Below are 18,304 nucleotides of genomic sequence, written 5' to 3'. Positions count from 1 at the left end.
ATATGAAAAGAAATCAAAATAGTCATCATTAAGAATAAAGTGTTTTATTTGTTGTTTAATAATATCGTTAAGGAAACAAAATAAGAATTCGCTTTAATCAAACAATAAAACAGAAAATGAAAAATGGAGTAAGTTTGAAAATGTATATATATCTCTAAATAATATATATATATATATATATATATATATATATATATATATATATATAAAATTAGGTATACGGTAAAGTACAAGTATGCAATAAAAAAACTAACATAGAATACGTATCAGGATTTGAAGTGAGAGGATACGAGGAGAATAAGCTGTTAAAATTTGAAAATATATGTATTTTTCAACTCAAAAAATGAATATATAGAATTTATCAATTTATTACGTTATTGATTTTGGTTTAATCTTCGATCACCTAGGAAGAAAAGCAAAATGACATAACAAAGTTAATTTTTTTGTGTTGATTCACAAGTTTATATATTTTTTTTATAAAATTACATTAGTGACTCTCAGATTATCCTTTGAAGTTAGAAAAAAGAATATATTCTAAACTAGTGTGGGAAAATTTCGCTAAATTGATAGATTGATAATTAATCATTAGTATGTCTAAGCAAAGTAATGACATCGCCAATAAAATCATTAATATGTCGAGCAAAATCAATATCTTATACACTGAGATTTGTTGAAGTTTAACAGTTGGTTAAATATGTTTAATCCTTACACAAAAAATAATAATAGTAATAAAGGAGATAATACAGTAATAGTAAAGCAAAGTTGAGATTTAAGAGCAGCCCAGTGGTTAATGTTTTAAATTATTGACTTAGAGTTAAGAAATTATTAAAAAGATCCTAGACCACACTTTTCTATGATTGCCACTGGCACGTGAGTAAGTTTTTAAACATAAATTCAAATAATTAATGATATTTAACTTAATATGACACAAAGATTGATGGGATAATAATTAGACCTATTTCAAATGTATTCACGGAATCGTGTTCAATTAGAAAATAGTAAAAGTACAAAAAATCTTCAGCAATCTGTAAGTCCCACAATGAAAAAGATAAAAGATAAAAGCCTAGATAATTAGAAGAGGTTGAAGAAAGAAAATGGCAGCTAGAACACAGACTAGTCCAAACGATTATAAAAGACTTTCATTACAAGCTAAGTCAACAGAAACATAACACAAAATGAGACGATAATGAAGAAAAGGAGCTGGTTACAGCCTCGTCTATCGTTACTGTACAAGTCTGCTCTATTGAGACCAGAGTGACGACCAAGTTGTGGGTGAAAACTTAGTTTAGCTATAATACATGCATGATACAAAAGGAGCTTTCTATAAACATACTAGAATTATGACTGTGACTCTTTTAACAGGACTAGCATAATGATGTTGCTTATTTGTAAACACGTTAGTTCCATAAGCATCAATAACGTATGTTTTTCTTTTCTACAAGTTTAGTAAAAAAATGTCACAGACTATGATGGATGGTTGCAGAGTTTGATTTCATTTCACATGGAGATAGTACAGCCTAACTCTTTGGCGGCGGTATCAAGAAAGTTAATAGACAATCCGGTTGACAGTCGGCTGTGAGCTTCCCAAGTCAAACATTTTTCTATGTCAGCTTGCCAGTCAATGGCATCCAAATTGAAGTATTGATAAGAAGGGTTGTGGGTGCCATTTATTCTCCGAGGTTTAGGACTAAATCTGATTGAACCAGTATGCAAAATGTCACGAAGAACTGATATACTCAGAGCACGAACATGCGCGCTTGGATGGGAAAGGCATCTGATTGTAGCTGAGAGACGACACTGCATTTGATTTATTTATAGCTCAAATATATCAGTAATTATGACTAAGAAAAATCACAAGAGTTTTTAGTTTTGCACTAGAAGCCCTTTTGTAAATGTGCATTTGTCTTGGAATTTAAAATTATATTTGCATTCACTAAGTTCTAATAAGAAAAATTTGTTGACCTTTAAAAGGTTTGAAAGGCCGTCTGCCACAGCCAATCCAGATTCTCCAAACTCCAGCACTGGCTGAACCGCTCTAGCTGTCGCTTCCAACAACTGGCCATTGTAATCATTGAAACATAAATATAGCTTAAATATAAAACAAAAATATATGAGAAAGCAAATTCTCCCTTCACATTGTCACTAATAGCTGCTTGAAAATTCATGTTTGTTAGCATAAGGAAATAAAATCATGATGTATTATTAGAAAGCTGGTTCATAAGATTAGTAATCCTAAGTCACGTTTTGATATAACTTTCTCAGCATGTGAGGTTAACCACGTCGTGTGAGTCCATTAACGTTCACATTTTGAAAACCTAAGATCAAGATTATGCTGGTTGTATAGATAGATAGAGAGGACCTTGGGGCACTGTATTTTCAGGAAACCAAGTTTCTTGTAAGAGGATTAAGCAAAATGTTGTGTCATCATGGCATGTAGAATCAGGGTATTGTGCTATGGATAAGAGTAGTAAAATGGTGTGGTGTAACCTGTTTTTCATGAGCTGATTGAACACTATAAAGAATGATTGTCCCACAAGATTAAAGATCAATAGCAACACTATAAATTTTTAAATAAGAATAAAGAACCATTATATAGGTCTAACAAGATAAAAGATCAATAGCAAAAAGGTTATCTCAATCTTCATTGGTTTTAGACTACTGTTTTTCACAAATATTTTGCTCTTCTGATTTTTGGTTTTTCTGAAAACAGTGACTTGACTGATTCCCCAGTTTTCCCAAACCTGCTGCTCCGTTCCAATTTTCCACTCTAAGGACATACCAATATTTTAATATGTTATGCATTAAAGACATGTTGTTTCATCATGCAGTAGTTTTCAAACTGTTCTCTCTATTGATTTCCATGAAAATGTTTAAGCTAAAGACTAGTATAAAGCCAAATCTATGTGGTCCAACATGCACCGCATTCATCACCTATGATGTATGTTCATATGATGGACCTTCTCCAAATAATCCCTCCTACTCCCTCAATTTCCAAATTATCTTCTGGCCACTTTTCCCATTTTTCATGGCCTCCCTTTCTGCTATCTAAAGTAAACCCTTCATCCTTAATGTGAGAATTAAGTTAGCTAAATAATGTAAAGAGAAGCCAATGTTGAAACACACTACCTCCAGCTGTGGTAAAGTACAAGCTTCTCCATCAACCAACATCCCATCTGTGGCTCGCAGTAGTAAATCTGATGAACTTGCCACAATTACCAATGACTCCGCACTCTCATGATTCCTCATAAGTTCCACAATCAATTTTACTATCCGCTGATTGATTCTCCACATCTTCTGACCTAAATCATCATCCTTCGCAATCCAGGGCTGCAATTCCCTCTCCGCCTGACAAGTAAACAAGCCCAAGAAAGTGACTAAACAAGTAAAATGAAGGAAATAATAGCAATAATTATTTATAAAAGAAATATACAACACATAAACATTGGATAGATGAAATTTCAGTATCAGCTATAGAACTTTCTAGCCACTAAATGTAAAAGTCAATTTTCAAAGATATTACAAATAAGTGGAAATCTGCTAAAAAATAACATTTTTGAAAAAAAAAATAGTAACTGTTGAGTCCAAGTAAGCAGCCAAGGTTATTTATGAAATCCATCATGATAAGACGAAATTTTGGACCTGAAGAACGACAGCAGTAGCTGCTTTCGTTGGTGAGGCTGATACAACATTGCATAAGGCGTCAACAACCTACATAACATTAAATCCAAAATAGTCAATTACCAACCTTTTTCAGTAGAAACAGGGATATAAAAGATATATTTGGATCCACACAATTACATTGCACACATTTACAACTCTTATCTTATCATCTAACTCAATAGGGCAACTTTGTCAACCTTTACCAAATTGTAGTATTTAAACAAAAAACTAAAATGTGAATTCTTATACCTCTCACACATTGGCACATACTAGTTTCATTTGAAATTCAGAAGTTACACCCAGTATATCTCATCTTAGTGGTAGATTGTCTGGGTATGACACTTCATCCAGCTTAATGTAGCGTAGGGTTTTTAATTGATCAACTAATCTGCCTTTGATGAGAACAACTATTTAAGGTTTTTTCAAGATAAATAATTTTCGATGCTAATCTTTACGGAAGTTGCTTTCTCGGCTTTCTAAAAGTTCAGATCAGAAATTTCTTCAAATGTATCTGTTACATAATTTTGCCAGTCTTTCCAATGTTTCTTGTGTGTACACAAGATACACTTATTTATCCTCAAACTGCAGTTCTGGCTTTTCAGAACCCAACTTCTATGATTAACAAGAATTAAGTCATTCCATCAAAGAATTTATCTTCTCAAATTCCACTATAGGTTAAAAACACGCACAATTCAACCACTTGAAGAAAAAAGAATATTCAAAAAGAAAAGATGATAAAGTTGCTGCAGTATAACATTTGTACTTGTACCTGTCTCCATCCCTGTTGGGCAGAAGTGCTTTCTGCACAAGGTTGAGTCTCGGGAGAGGCAATCAACTTGTGCCATAAAAGTGAAACTACAGAGAAACACAATTCTTGCTTCTCTGCCAGCATGGATCTCAGAAAAATTTGTGCATTGCAATTCAATCCTATATGCCTGTCCATTGTGAGGAAGTTGGCTAGATCAGATGCATCCAATGGAAAACCAGAGACACCTTTACCCAAGGTACACCCTGATGCTTCATTTGAACAAGGGGTTTTCTCAGAAGTATGGTTAGGTTTTGATGGGAATGAATCTGCTGAAGGTACAATGGATGTTTGCTGAGGGTCAAAGCAGCGACTTTCACTTTGATTCTGCCTTTTACTACCACAACAAACAAGGGAGTCCCTCCAAATAGGTGCATGAATTAAGGTTGCTTCTAAAGGTTCTGCCTTGTTCACTATAGATGCAACAGCTTTGCTGTGAATGTCTATGAGATTATACAATGATGATGCCCTGGAGTGAATTTCCTTATCCCACTTGCAACGAATCAAAACAGACAAAGCATGCATGCAAGCTTTGGACCTCCTAAACAATTCAGAAACATGTGCAGCAACCATAGCTGCTGCAACAATCTCATTTGAGCTGTAACTCCAAGGAGTGCCGACAGAAGATGGCTTCAATGAAAATAGTGCCTCTAAAATTGCTAAAATTCTGTGAGTATGACGTACTGCAGAATCTAAGCCATTTCGCAACTCATGGGAAGATCCATTTTGTCTAATATGTGAAGATCCATTCTGTCTAATATGGGAAGATCCATTCAGTCTAACTGGCTTGGCTATATCTTGAACATTGTTGGAAACTAAATGATTATTCCCCCGCGAAATCAAAGGGAACAACTGGAGCTCACAGGCAAGAGCACAAACAGCAGCCAGAACATAAGAATCAAACGCTGCTACAGGACCTTGCTTCTTCATTTTCCTACTTTTTGATTCTTTCTGGTTTTCAGATGTTTGTAAGTCCTCAATGATTTCCTCAGCTGGATAGTTATCTTCACCTCTTGGCCTCTTGCTTCCACTGAATTGAGCTTCATGACTAACACAGACAGTTAAGACAACAAAAAGTAGTCGTGAAGCAAGCTCTACAGACGCACATGATTCTAAGAAAAGGGAATGAACCATAGTACGAAGTTCTGCCACAGCAAGGTTTTTAGAGGCAGAGCCAATGATAGACAGGTATTTTGACTTTCTGCTTTGTTCTCTAGTGGACTCGGGTGGAAATGTCCTTTGAAGAATGGCTTCTACTGTAGCAGCAAATATTTTCATAAGACATGCCTCTGATGGGCTTCCACGAGGAAGATATTCCAGGACCTTAAGTAGGGGTATGTACAAATTCCATGACAGTATGGGAGGTTGAAGTGGGGTTGCAACTATAATTTCAGGAAGATCAACAGCTGAGGAACTTGTAGGAATCAGGCCATAAGCAGCTTCCCAAATGGTGCAAATTCTCCATTCAACCTCTGGACCATGGGCACAGAGCATTGATGCAATGCCTTGGGCAGTAGCTTCAATAGAGGCTTCAGCCGCAGGAACTTCTATCTGATCAACAACAAAGGTTTTAGATCATAAGTGTACAGAAAGAACCTACATGCATAACTGTATAAAACTATAATAACATTAAAAAATGTTAACTGATAAAGATGAACGCAACCTGCTTCTTGTAGGAAGAAATATATCCACCCAAAGGTTCATGTTGAACTTCAACTCCATCAACTTGTCTAAGAGGAGGAAAAAGTAATGCAGGCTGTGAAAGTATACGGAAAAGCAGAGCAGCTGCAGCATCAGCAGCTATACCAGCTCTCATGGACATTGCAGTCCCTATTGCACGCAAGAAATGCAAATGCATCCAATTTCTAGGAAGCTTCATTAACATAAGAAAAGGAAAACACATCAGTCACTTGGTTTAAATCTGAGTTTCTTCAGATGAAATTATCAAAATGCACAATAGGATGTTATCCAGTAGCTAGTAATCCCACTACAACACACATAGAATTGATACTCTATGTTGCACTATTATGCTACACACTATACCTTCGTCTATGCTATTACTGTCATCATCATTCCTAAGTCCCTACACGAAGCTCTTTCTCATCAGAATGGCAACACACTATGATTGATGAAATGACAAAATTCGAATCTAATCAAACGTAGATAAACGTCATTGTCTTCTTGCAAAGTTCATCGTTGGAGTCATTGGGTTTACGTTGTCAATGTTTCCCTAATTGATTTACATTTTTGGTTGACTATGTGGGTAACATAGTAATGAGCGATGATGACCATGACTAAAAAATAAATCTGTGACCTTGAACTTTCAATTCTTACAAGAGATTAAAATATTTAAAATAAAGATACCGTCCCTTCTGCATATAAATTATCTATATAAAGTTAAAAACTGCATATAAATCATAATAATTAAATAAAAAAAAACATAGTTATATGTTTTCAAAATAAGTCTTTCCATAATACTTGATAAGGTTATAAATATATGTTAAACCAAATATCACTTTTGGGGGAAATTACACTCACCTCCCCTGAGGTTTCTTAAATAACACTCACTCACACAATAGTTTTTAAATGGACACTCACTTTTCTTTCTGTTTGAATAAAGTAAAACATACTTCCTTTATTTTATTTAATCACAGTAACTTAAATTATTTAATTGTAATAAAGTGATACTAATTACAGTAAATGATTAATTTTTTTATATATTGTCGGTTAAGTTCCAAGCCAGTTCATTTATAATCACCAATTTAAATTAATTATTACAAAATTTGCTATGTTTAATCATATGATAATTTATAATTGGATGACAGTACAATTTTTTTTACATTGTTAATATATAACAATAAAATCCTTCAATTTGTACATTTTAAAACTTAAATTTATAATCTGCATAAGTTATTTTGCTTAAATTTTGGCCAGCATGTTAGTTATTAGATAAAATTATAAAGAATGTGAGTGTCTATTTATGCTATAAGGATTGTGTACCTCATTTACAAAGATATAAGCAGAAGTAAGTGCAATTCCCCTTACTTTAAAATAAGGTTATTTCAATTTAAAATGAATCAAAGCAGATGAATTATTCAAAATGTCACTGAATAAAAAACTTGCAGCTACAAGTATTTGATTTAACCTACTCATGGTGGAAAGAACGACTCCACTAAAACAAGTTTCCTGGTGAAGATTAATCAACAACAAAACCACTGGATACTTCTCATCTATAACATGGAAACAACTGGTGGTCCAAGGAACACATAATATAGAATAGAGTAACTAGTTTTAGGAAATTAACTTTTTTATTCCAAACCCAAAAGTCTAGCAACTTTTGCACACTTCCAATTTTCACTGAAATAAAAGAATAGCTTATAATATCCACTAGTTTAACATAGCAAGAAACAAAACCATACAGGTGACAAATTTAAGAAAACTAGCAGATTCACCAACTATTAAAATATATAAAACGTGAAAGAAAATCTAGTGAAAAACCAAATATTCAACAATGTAAATGAACTAACACACTACCTGAGTCAAGCCATATTTTAACTCTTCAATATAAATTGGGTTTTGAATTAAGTTGAATAACTGAAATACTATATGAAAATCATAGTAGTAAAAATGTATGTTTTCATTAAAGTCAACATTGCAGTCATTCTCCGTCTATCAGAATTATACTTACCCTTATGCCAGATGCATAATCTTCAGCAGCTCGAAGAAGCTCCACAAGCTGCACAGCAGCATCAAGTGCATCTGGGGCCCATGATGGAGGTGCTTCTAAGAGTCCAAGAAGAAGTCTTTGTGTAGCACTTGGAGTAGCAATTGCATAATATCTGCAAAAGTTAGGTGCATATATATATATATATATATATATATATATATATATATATATATTTTCAGACATATGAACTTATGAACAACTAAAAATCAAGAAAGGTATTTAAGTTAAAAATAACCTATGAAATAACCGAGCATATGGTTCCAAAGCCGGTAATCCAGCAACTAGATGCTCGTCCAGAGCAGTCGTTGGAGGAGGAAGCAAAAGTGCAGGAACAGCAGCTGCTGTTAAAGTAGCAGTCTCATAGCGAGCAACTTCATCATCACAAACACTTAATATTACACCGGCACCATTGGCAACAGCCCATCGTGGAGTTGATGGCACAAGTTGAGGATGCTTCCCAGAACCACGAGAAGCTAAAAGATAAAAGAAAAAGAATCATCTCCTTGTCATATTAAACACATAAACATTAGTGACAATATATAAGTGATAACCCTTTTTAATAAAACTTCACTTTTCACATAAGTGCATCGAGGATATCAATCACACCAGAAGACTTGTGGTAACTATGATCATTAACTGCAATCAATAAGTGCACAAACAAAGAAAGAAAAAAGACACACAAATATACCAAGAACACAAATAAATATAAGAACATAAAAAGTTAACTTTGATACATAAAAACTAAGCTTCATGATTTCTGCATTGTACTCTATTATTATATTTCCTCATTGGTGTTCTATTACTATATAGCTAACAGGATGCAATAGATTTGGCATTTGTAAAATTCTTCAACATTAAGCATTTGAATTTCAGTTGGCCATTCTATGATTTCAACAGTTAAATAGAATGACCAAGTGCTCAAAAACACAAACACTAATAGTGTGTTTGGATAGAAAAATTTAAGAGTGTAAAAGAATTTAAAATGCTTTAAAAAAATGTGTTGTTAGGGTAACAAATTTCAAAAGAAATCAAATTCTACATTTTTATGTATGAGAGTAATCGGATTTACTGAAAATAAGAAAATTACAAATTCCACAAGTAAGAATTTCAAATTCATGTCTTTGATGGGTTATTCCATAGGGGATTCATTAGAGAGGAATTATATATACATGACTTCAGTTGAATCCACATAAGGGATTGATACCAAATTTAACCCAAAACCTCAAGACATTGGTTTATTTACCTTTTTTCATATATGGCATTTAACTATGTCATTTTTATTCGATGTGAGACTTAGACTCACACTTAAATTATTCTCAACAATCTTCTCTCAAGAGTGAGTTCCTTTCATATGGTATATTAGCCATCAAGTGTAAAGTGACCTTTACTTATACATTCGTGGTTGTGATGTTGCTATGTTGTGTTGTTGTAGCAAAGGTCTGAGTCAATTTGAGTTTTATTGATATATTTAAGATATTAAAAAATTTCATCAATTATTACAAAATAATTACTTACCAAATTGTTTAGATATTTTCTTATCTCTTAATTTTATACACTTTCAGATTTTGAATTTTTATATTTAGTTAGACTTGCTTTAAAAAGAATCAGAACTAAATTAGATCATGGCCACTGAAACATGCAGTATAATATATTATAACAATAAAATAGTAACAAAATATTAAAAGTTTTGAAAAGCCGCATCGGAAATGCTTGCCATATCGGAGCTTCATAGTAGTTAAGGAGAGATTATATATCTGACATCAACCCAATTCACACAAGGGATTGACATTACTTTCAATCCAAAACATCAAGACATTAGGTTGATGAGTCTTTTTTCTTATGTAATGTTTAACTTTGTCATTTTCATAGCCACCAATGTTATTCTCTGTCAAAAGTTTGTTAGGATTTTTTTCCTAATGTTGACTCACAATAACTTGATTGTTTTTCAGAAATGTAGTAAAAATAACTTCAATCAATGCAAACTAAATAATTGTACAACCTCAATCATGTGGTTGATATTAGTTGTAAACAATATTGGCCAACGTCAGCTGAGAAAAAAGCTGACAATGCCAATTAAAAAACCTCGATAAACATTCATTGAAAAATAATACCAACCAAGATCAACTAAAAAGAAATAATTCATATTGATATTTTTGAAATACTAACAATTGTTTGATGTTTAAATAATTCCTTGCATTTGATGGCAAATGAAATACTTTTTCCAAATGAGAAAATTAAAATTCAGTAAATTTGAATTGTCTTATCCGGACAAAACATTTGAAACATGGAACAATTTGAAATGGGATAAATTCAAATTGAATGTATTTAAATGTCTTAGAAATTATGAAATTCTCTATCCAAACCCAAGGTCAAGATTTAAACTGAGATTTCCTTTTTCACATGAAACTCCCCAAAAGAGATTTTCACTAACCTTGTTCCTACGACTTTTTATTTAGTAATTTGTATATTTTCAATCTTAAATGTTGAAGTGCCTTATACCATCTCTTCCCTGCATAGAACTTTCTATCATTTACCTCATTTTTGGATGCCTCGCAAGGGTATGCTTCTTTAAAAAAACATGATGTGCATGGCAAGATTATAAAAATCTAATTAATTTAGCCATTGCTCATAGTAGTTGCAAGAACATAAACATTAGTTTTAAGAAAATGAAGTCATGTAAAAAAAAACCCTCCAAAAGAAAAAAGCTATAGAAATCTAAAGCCTTAGAGTTGACATCCGGTACCAAAAAAAAAATCTAAACTAATGATACTAAGTAAAAAATCAAACCAAGTAAAGCCTAATCTATTTTCAGTCCCTATGTTGGCAAGACTGTCAACACAGCAAACAGTTATATAAGATGGCTTATGTGACTTATATTTACCAATTTTTTATAGTTTCTATCCTTAATATTTTTTGTCAATTTTTTTTTCAAAGTTTCATTTTTTTAGTTATTTTTGTCACTTATAATTATTTTTATGTTTCAATGTTTCTTTTTTTATATTGGCAGAGTTTCCGGTGGGACAAGGTAAATTGCAGTAGTTGACTCATTTTCAATTAGCAAGAATTTATCAAAAACTAAACCTAGAAAACTGAATCTGAAAACTCAACAAAAACTGGGTTAAACTTTTGAAATTTTCAAAACTTAAAACTGAAAATCACCCCTATAAAGTCACGGGTCAGAGTATTGACAAGACTGAACAGAAAAATCCTCTTAAAGTCTTAAAATGGAAAAAGAATGCTAAACTTATTTGAAGATAGAATAACATTAACTGTCTAATTTAATTACACTAACTAATTAAACTTAAACGCCCAATAATATCTTCATGTCTCTGGACTAACTCATAAAAAAGTAGTGGTAGGGATGGTAGAGAGGCGTTATAAATAAGAGAGGGGTGAGAGGAACGAACAAGATTGCAAGGAAAAGGCAAATCCAAATTCTGTGCATACAGTTAACTAGCATATAGTGTAAACATAAACTCAATCTATGATTAAAAGTACTGAAATAGATTTTAAGTGCTACAAAAAACTAAAAATAGACATACAACTTAACCAAACTTTCTACTTTCTAAAGAAATGTCTCTTTTTTATATATGAATTTGTTCACATATTATTGTGGAATTTAAAAAAAAAAGAAAGAAAGAAAGAACATCATTCTGTAATAAATTATCAAAATTTATCATACCAGTTGATGGAGGTTTGAGTTCTCCTGCAGCATATTTACCCATAACACCACTGCACCTGTTAACATACAGCAAAGTCATGGACTAAAAAGCAAAGATGCTCAATGCAAACATACCAAAATAATTTATATTCTATGGGAAGCTGTTTGATTCTACGAAGATAAAGGAAGAGAAACTATAACCATACATAATTTACAACTATTGAGAAGATGAAGGAAATCATGTACTCCTGAACTTAGTTATGCTATATTCCAATATAGGAAATCCATAATGAACATGAATCAAATGCCTTCCTTTTCATAGTTATGAAATATGATTTTCAGCTCAATCTATGTATTTCAATTAACAATTAGGAAAAGCTGCCAACAAGCTTATATCTCGATTAGCACTCATTTCATCCTTTTTGAGTGGTATGTAATTGTTGAGAGATGAGAGACACAAATGAATGATTTGAAAATAACTAAAGCATAGTAGTTACTGGGTCACAAGTTCAATAGGTGGGTCAATGATTGATTTGCATATTTAGCTTGTATTGGCAGAGCTAGGGTACATCTCTGAGTTGGGAATCATTATTTGACTCAGGGTATGTATGACCCAGCTTATGTTTAGATTAACTTACAGTTTTGATAAAATTTCCACCAGTACAAAACTCATATTTGATGACATACAAAAACGAATTATGACGTACATAGTTTTGTACGTTATAATAAGTCTACACACTTTATGACGCAGCAAAAATTTACGTCATGATAGCCTGAACATATCATGACACAATTTCTAAAATCAGTCCATTTTTTTATATGAATATTGAAGAAAATTGTTTCGAATTGATATTGAATAAAATTATCTATGTTCACATTCATTAGAATTATTTCTTTTTTTATAGACTTCTTGACAATTTTTCTTCTTGACATTCTTTCCTCTTTTTCGGAGCCAGTATAAATTTTAAGTTGACATCCATAAAAAACGGCAACAAAATCTAACAAATTATGATAAAAAAAGAATCTCCAAATATTTTAAGGTGACTATTATTCAAAAGGAACACTATCCATCTAAGGTATGTATAGAGATGCAAACTCTGTCACGTCAATTATTGATTGAAAATCACCTCAAGGTATTGCATGTTCTTTTTGGAGAAAATTTGGTGAAAAAAAGTAAAAATGAAAAAATGTAGTAAGTGGCATTGACATGTGGCACACAATATATTTGAGATGTTACGGATGAATATCATTCTACGTGACTTTATGAGACTATTATATGATAATAATTTGGTTATTACCTTACCATCCTATACAGGACAGAACTATGCAAGTAGAAATTGACCAGAACTTTATCAAAGAGAAGTTGGTCATAGACGACACCTATACCCATGAGAACTCCGTAAATGATAGATAAGTATCGCATGTCTTTAATATTATTCATATGTTCCTTTTTATGTTAGTTTCCCTATTTCCCTTAGAAGGCCTACAAAAGGGGACTAGAGTCCGTGTTACAAGCACAATATATTCAATAATTCCTTCTCTTTTCAAGTGGTAATAACCAAACTTCAAAAACTAATAAACCATGGTTTGAAAGTGAATCAGACCATAATTAGTATCTTCATATGGTTATTGAAATTGTGAAACATGAGATATCGTTGAGTTTGAGGTCAAACCTTAAACTGAACCATGAAACCCTTAGGACGTGCAAACAAAGTTAAAACATACATGCACACATAACTAATCACATCTGGCCAAATAAATTGATGGAGATAAACCATTTGTACTTCTAAGAACAAATTATTAAGAAATACTCACCATCGGAAATAGTCACTTCTAATGCCAACTGGTGAAGCCAACAATATATCAGTAATCCAGGGAGACAATGGCCTTATAGGTTTCTTCTCCTGATGTGTCAAAGAATTATGCACAGATTTCCCATTAATAGGTTCACTAGTTGTGGCATGACTGCCACTACTGCTTCTTTCTGTTTCACCATATTGCCTTTCCATTTTGTAAATAGGGCGATTATAATGGGTTAAAATACGCAAAATTTCACCACAAGCCAGAGCCCATTGTTCTGAGTATTCATTCTGCAAAATAATACACAAAATGAAAATAATAGAGAACCACTTTGCAAAAACAGAAGATGGATAATTGCTATATTAAATCAATCTCGAAGATGAAAAACTCAAAGCAAGAGACTTCTTTTCTTTCAAAAGGATTAACTAAATGCCTGATTTATTTATTTCTTACTGATTCTCCTAAAATTTCTCTACAAAGTTTACTTGAGTAGATTTCCACATATTTGAATAACTGATTTACTTGCTGTTTTATACCATTAATAGAAAGATATGAATTGTTTTAAATTAGTCATGTATTAAGCAAAGTTTCCATGTATAATGTTAAAGATGAGGCCTTCAGTCAAATTTGATACTTTGCTATGAAACAGGGGATTATACTTATACCTCAATTTTTGGGCAGACTGAAGATATGAAAGAAGCAAATGGAGGACTAGCCTTATCATAGACTAGTGTCCCATCAATAATACACGAAATAATTGGAAGCACAACGGCATGCCCATGCTCTGGATGATGAAGGACAAATGTGGCTGGATGAAATGTAAAATATAAAGTTATTTCATATAAGATTAAAAAAAAATATGGTAACTAACAACATATATGTTGAGTCAACCATAAGTCAAGCTAACATGAAAAAAGCATAAATACCCAAAACATCATCAAAGAGAAGAATCTCCTTGGACGGGTAGCGGTTACGGATCAACTGTCAAAATAATATAGAACAGAGTGAATGGCATTTGATAAAAATCACTGGCTTCTCATGTAAAATAATAATAGCAATAATCATAATAACAATAATAATAATACCAAAAAAAAATTATACAGATTGTTTTTGTTCCGGTTCACAAGGCTCATCAGTAAATATGGGAGCATTTATCATACCTCTGCAATATCGTCAGTAAATTGTTCGGATGTAAACTGAATGAAGTATTCAACATATGCAGCAATTTGATCCTAGGAAAAGCAGAAATGATAAGACAAAAACCAACAAAGTGGAACAACAATAAGCTTTCAATATAGCAGAACTCCAGATGAAAAAATGTTTACAGTAAGCCTTCAATAAATCCACATATTTGATTGAGAAACAACTATTCTCAGCATTACAATTTACCAAAATACTGCTGATTTTTCACTATTACAATAACACTGAAGAGTTTTCAATTTATTATATTTATCATAAAACATTGAATTTTTATTCAAAGACGGCATTTAACATGGTTATTTAGCAAACTTCTGTAAAGATACATCGAGAAAAGGTTACAAATCAACTGATTAAATCATCCCATCCAAGGCAAGTTTTCATCAGGGAATTTTTTACCAATAGAAGAAATATCAACTGGAAAAAATATACTTAAGTTTGATACTGGTCTAAATATAAGCATTCTGCATTCCACTGCAGAATCTTGTCTCCAAAAGTCATTACTATTCGTTACTCCCACCAAAACCTTTGCAATGAAATACAAGAAAGTTCTCTAAATTCTCGGGATATTCAACAGTTCCCAAAAGTACCAGAGAATCACAAAAATCAAACAGCCAGACCGTCAAATTTAAATAGCTGCTAGTCTCATCGGGGGCTGTGCGTATGCTGATTCATGCAAAGGCTACAGTACAAAGATGCATCCCTTCATATTATTCAATTCATGAACCAATTATCTCTCGACAACTCATTGCATTCCCAACACACACAAGTCCCCTTTGTGTTTGGATAATGCATGGGCCCATTAACATTGTACTGAAATTCAACTTTTACATTAGGAGAATGATAGCAGCAAGGATCAAACTCTAGAACAGTTGGTTGTAAGGACTCCAACAATGGTAAGTAGACATATAGAAATTTCATTCTTAACTTCCGAAGTCCAGAAAGCTTCATTCCAAACGTTGAAACATTAAACAAAATAGTATAATTATTATCACTATTCTTATCATAATTCATAAAAGAGAGCAACTGACATTCAATGACTAAAGTTATAGTTTACTTTGAGAAAAGAACATTACAGAAGAAAGGGCTTGGGGAGGGGGAATCAAGAGTGAAATGACACCTTTCTTTGTTGACCATCTGGTGGGGGAGGCCAGAACAATGAGGAGAACTGAAGACGGTCAGTCCACTTTTCACTGGGAGCAGCCATTGAAGAAGAAGAAGAAGACATCTATCTACTTTCAACGTATCGTTTCCTTCTACCTCTGACAATTAAAAGCAGTTATCCAAATTCCAGCCAAATCATGCTACCAATCAAGAATTAAAATATCGTAATTCACCATTCCCTGTTCACCATGGCCAGATACGTTACCTTAGTAATCAATCCATCACCGATATCCACCAAAACAATTTTCACAAAAAGCTTTACTTTCGACAGAGAGCAAGCACATAGGAAGACAGCCAAATTCATCTTGAGATAACAGTAGATACTACGCACGACAACTAGTTGCTCTATGCAGCTAGAACATTTATACTTTTCAAAAATTACTGATAATTCCTAAGTTCTTTTCACTCTAACACCACTAAATTAATTTCTAAATGATGAAAACAAAAAACACAGATAAATCTGGAAAAAAAAACTGCCAAACAGAGCAAAATCAAATTTTAAAAAAAAAGTAATAATAAAACAAAAATAGTAGTGAGAGTAAGACTGTAGAAAAAATTTCCCTCCACACCACAGAGGTCTGCTAAGATTCAAAAGCTTGAACAAATTAAAAATAAATAAATATATATATAAATAAGCCCCTTAAATATCTAACAACTCAGATTCAACGTACATAATTTTCTTAACAAAAAGGTAAGAGAGAGAGCCGATGAAATCCAGTTCAGAAATTATCACAAACACCGTGAACAAACCAGGAAGCCATGAAAATCATTATATCAATAAAATAAAAAATAAAAAAACAGCAAAAAATATGCACCTGAGTCCTTTTGTGTGCATAAGCAATTATCTCAGGAAGCAAACGTGGCGGTTGCAAAGATGAAACGATGGAGGTGAAAAAATGGGAAATTGTGGAGTTTTATGAAATGAAAATATTTAAGAGGTGGTGATTCAAGGTGGAAGGCAGAGTGGGAGAAAGAGAGAGAAAGACTAAACAAACACAACTGGGAGAGAGAAAGCAGGAGAAGATCTTTAGGAGCTCTGAGAAGCCTAGATTGAATGCATACGTGGCAATGATATTTTCCTCTCACCTCAGACCCTGTGTCACGTCATGTTACTCTGCACATGCATCATCATGTATTCACATCATCCACATCCATGCTCACCCAGCATCATTACACATATATATTCACCCTGCCCTTATTTGTAATTTCACCTGTTTCTTTAGGTTAAATGTATTTGCACCTCTTATAGTTCTATTAAATAAGTCCTCTTATATAAAGCACTTAAAAAAAATTGTTTAATGCTCAGTTCATTTAAGCGGATTTTAATGCGATTTAAGGAGATGGAGATGGAGGACTTTTGTCCTTCGTTTGAAAGAAAATAAAGCTAATGGTGCTAATGGAAATGTGAGATTATTTACAATCTCCCATCTTTCATATTAGGAAAGATTTGAAGGAATTTAGTGTAGTATTATTATATTACTTTTGATAATAATAATAATAATAATAATAAAACAATAATAATAATCGTTATTATTATCATTATAATAAAAAGTATAATAATAATATAATTTTTTTATATTAAAAATTAATTAATTATAACATTAATAATTATAATTTTATATTATTTTAATAACTAAGAGTATTTTGGTAATCTTTTATATTTTATCAATTAAACAAATTTTTTATCTGTTACATCAATCAAATCCTACACTAATTCTCATAAACTTTACTTCCAAATCCACTTTTAAATACTCACAAATCCATTCAAAAAAACAACAAAAAAATTACCTTCAAATCCATTCAAATTCATTCAAATCATCTCTTCCAAATCATCTCCATCCAATCACTACAAAAGAACACGCCCTAAATTTTCTGTAGATTAATATTGTTATAATATGTTGCTTTGTATTTGACTTAAGTAACATGTAAAAAATCAATTAGTTAATTAATATAAATGAATTATTTTTTACAGAGAAAAATATATATATATATATATAATATATACCTTAAAATAATATTAAAATTATATTTATATAAAAAGTAATATTGACTATAAACTACTAATATAAATAAATATATTATAAATAAAATAAATATTAATAATGTAAATTAATAGCAAAAAGTATATGTATATTTATTATTAGTAAGAAAAAAATGTTATTGTGTATTCAAATAAATAATAACTTATTATTTTTTTAAACTCTATTTTAAATATTTTTTTCTATTATAAGATTGATTATTTTAAGTTATGGTACTTGTATATGTCATGATTAAGGTTTGTACATTTGAT

General features: G+C 32.0%; 1 protein-coding gene across 2 annotated transcripts; it reads right to left on the bottom strand.

Moving 5' to 3' along the window:
• Nucleotides 1-1,086: 1,086 nt before the first annotated feature.
• LOC106771921 (protein GIGANTEA) lies at nucleotides 1,087-17,036 on the bottom strand. 2 transcript variants are annotated; one of them, XM_014657972.2, is made up of 15 exons: nucleotides 16,830-17,036; nucleotides 15,971-16,193; nucleotides 14,814-14,885; nucleotides 14,580-14,634; nucleotides 14,319-14,461; nucleotides 13,669-13,943; nucleotides 11,875-11,930; nucleotides 8,428-8,665; nucleotides 8,154-8,304; nucleotides 6,129-6,338; nucleotides 4,430-6,016; nucleotides 3,640-3,708; nucleotides 3,127-3,345; nucleotides 1,963-2,055; nucleotides 1,087-1,797 (listed from the first exon to the last, which is right to left on the bottom strand). In XM_014657972.2, the coding sequence occupies exons 2-15, from the start codon at nucleotides 16,076-16,078 to the stop codon at nucleotides 1,498-1,500; spliced, it is 3,576 nt and encodes a 1,191-aa protein (XP_014513458.1). In that variant the 5' UTR covers nucleotides 16,079-16,193; nucleotides 16,830-17,036; the 3' UTR covers nucleotides 1,087-1,497. The 2 variants fall into 2 exon arrangements, with proteins under 2 accessions (XP_014513458.1, XP_022641227.1); XM_022785506.1 differs by having other exon boundaries at nucleotides 15,971-16,112.
• Nucleotides 17,037-18,304: the final 1,268 nt, after the last annotated feature.

The sequence above is a fragment of the Vigna radiata genome, chromosome 8 (genome assembly GCF_000741045.1).
Source record: "Vigna radiata var. radiata cultivar VC1973A chromosome 8, Vradiata_ver6, whole genome shotgun sequence".
Lineage (NCBI taxonomy): Eukaryota > Viridiplantae > Streptophyta > Magnoliopsida > Fabales > Fabaceae > Vigna > Vigna radiata.
Note: the sequence above shows the minus strand (reverse complement) of the source record. Positions and strands in the feature narration are given on the sequence as shown.

What these genes read in the sequence shown, in the direction of transcription:
- LOC106771921 (XM_014657972.2), bottom strand. Translation starts at nt 16,078, where the DNA reads ATGTCTTCTTCTTCTTCTTCAATGGCTGCTCCCAGTGAAAAGTGGACT. An exon ending in CAGTCTGCCCAAAAATTGAG is followed by an intron (nt 13,944 to 14,318) that starts GTATAAGTATAA and finishes ATTATTTTGCAG; the next exon opens with AATGAATACTCAGAACAATG. An exon ending in GTACTTTACCACAGCTGGAG is followed by an intron (nt 2,056 to 3,126) that starts GTAGTGTGTTTC and finishes TACAATGGCCAG; the next exon opens with TTGTTGGAAGCGACAGCTAG.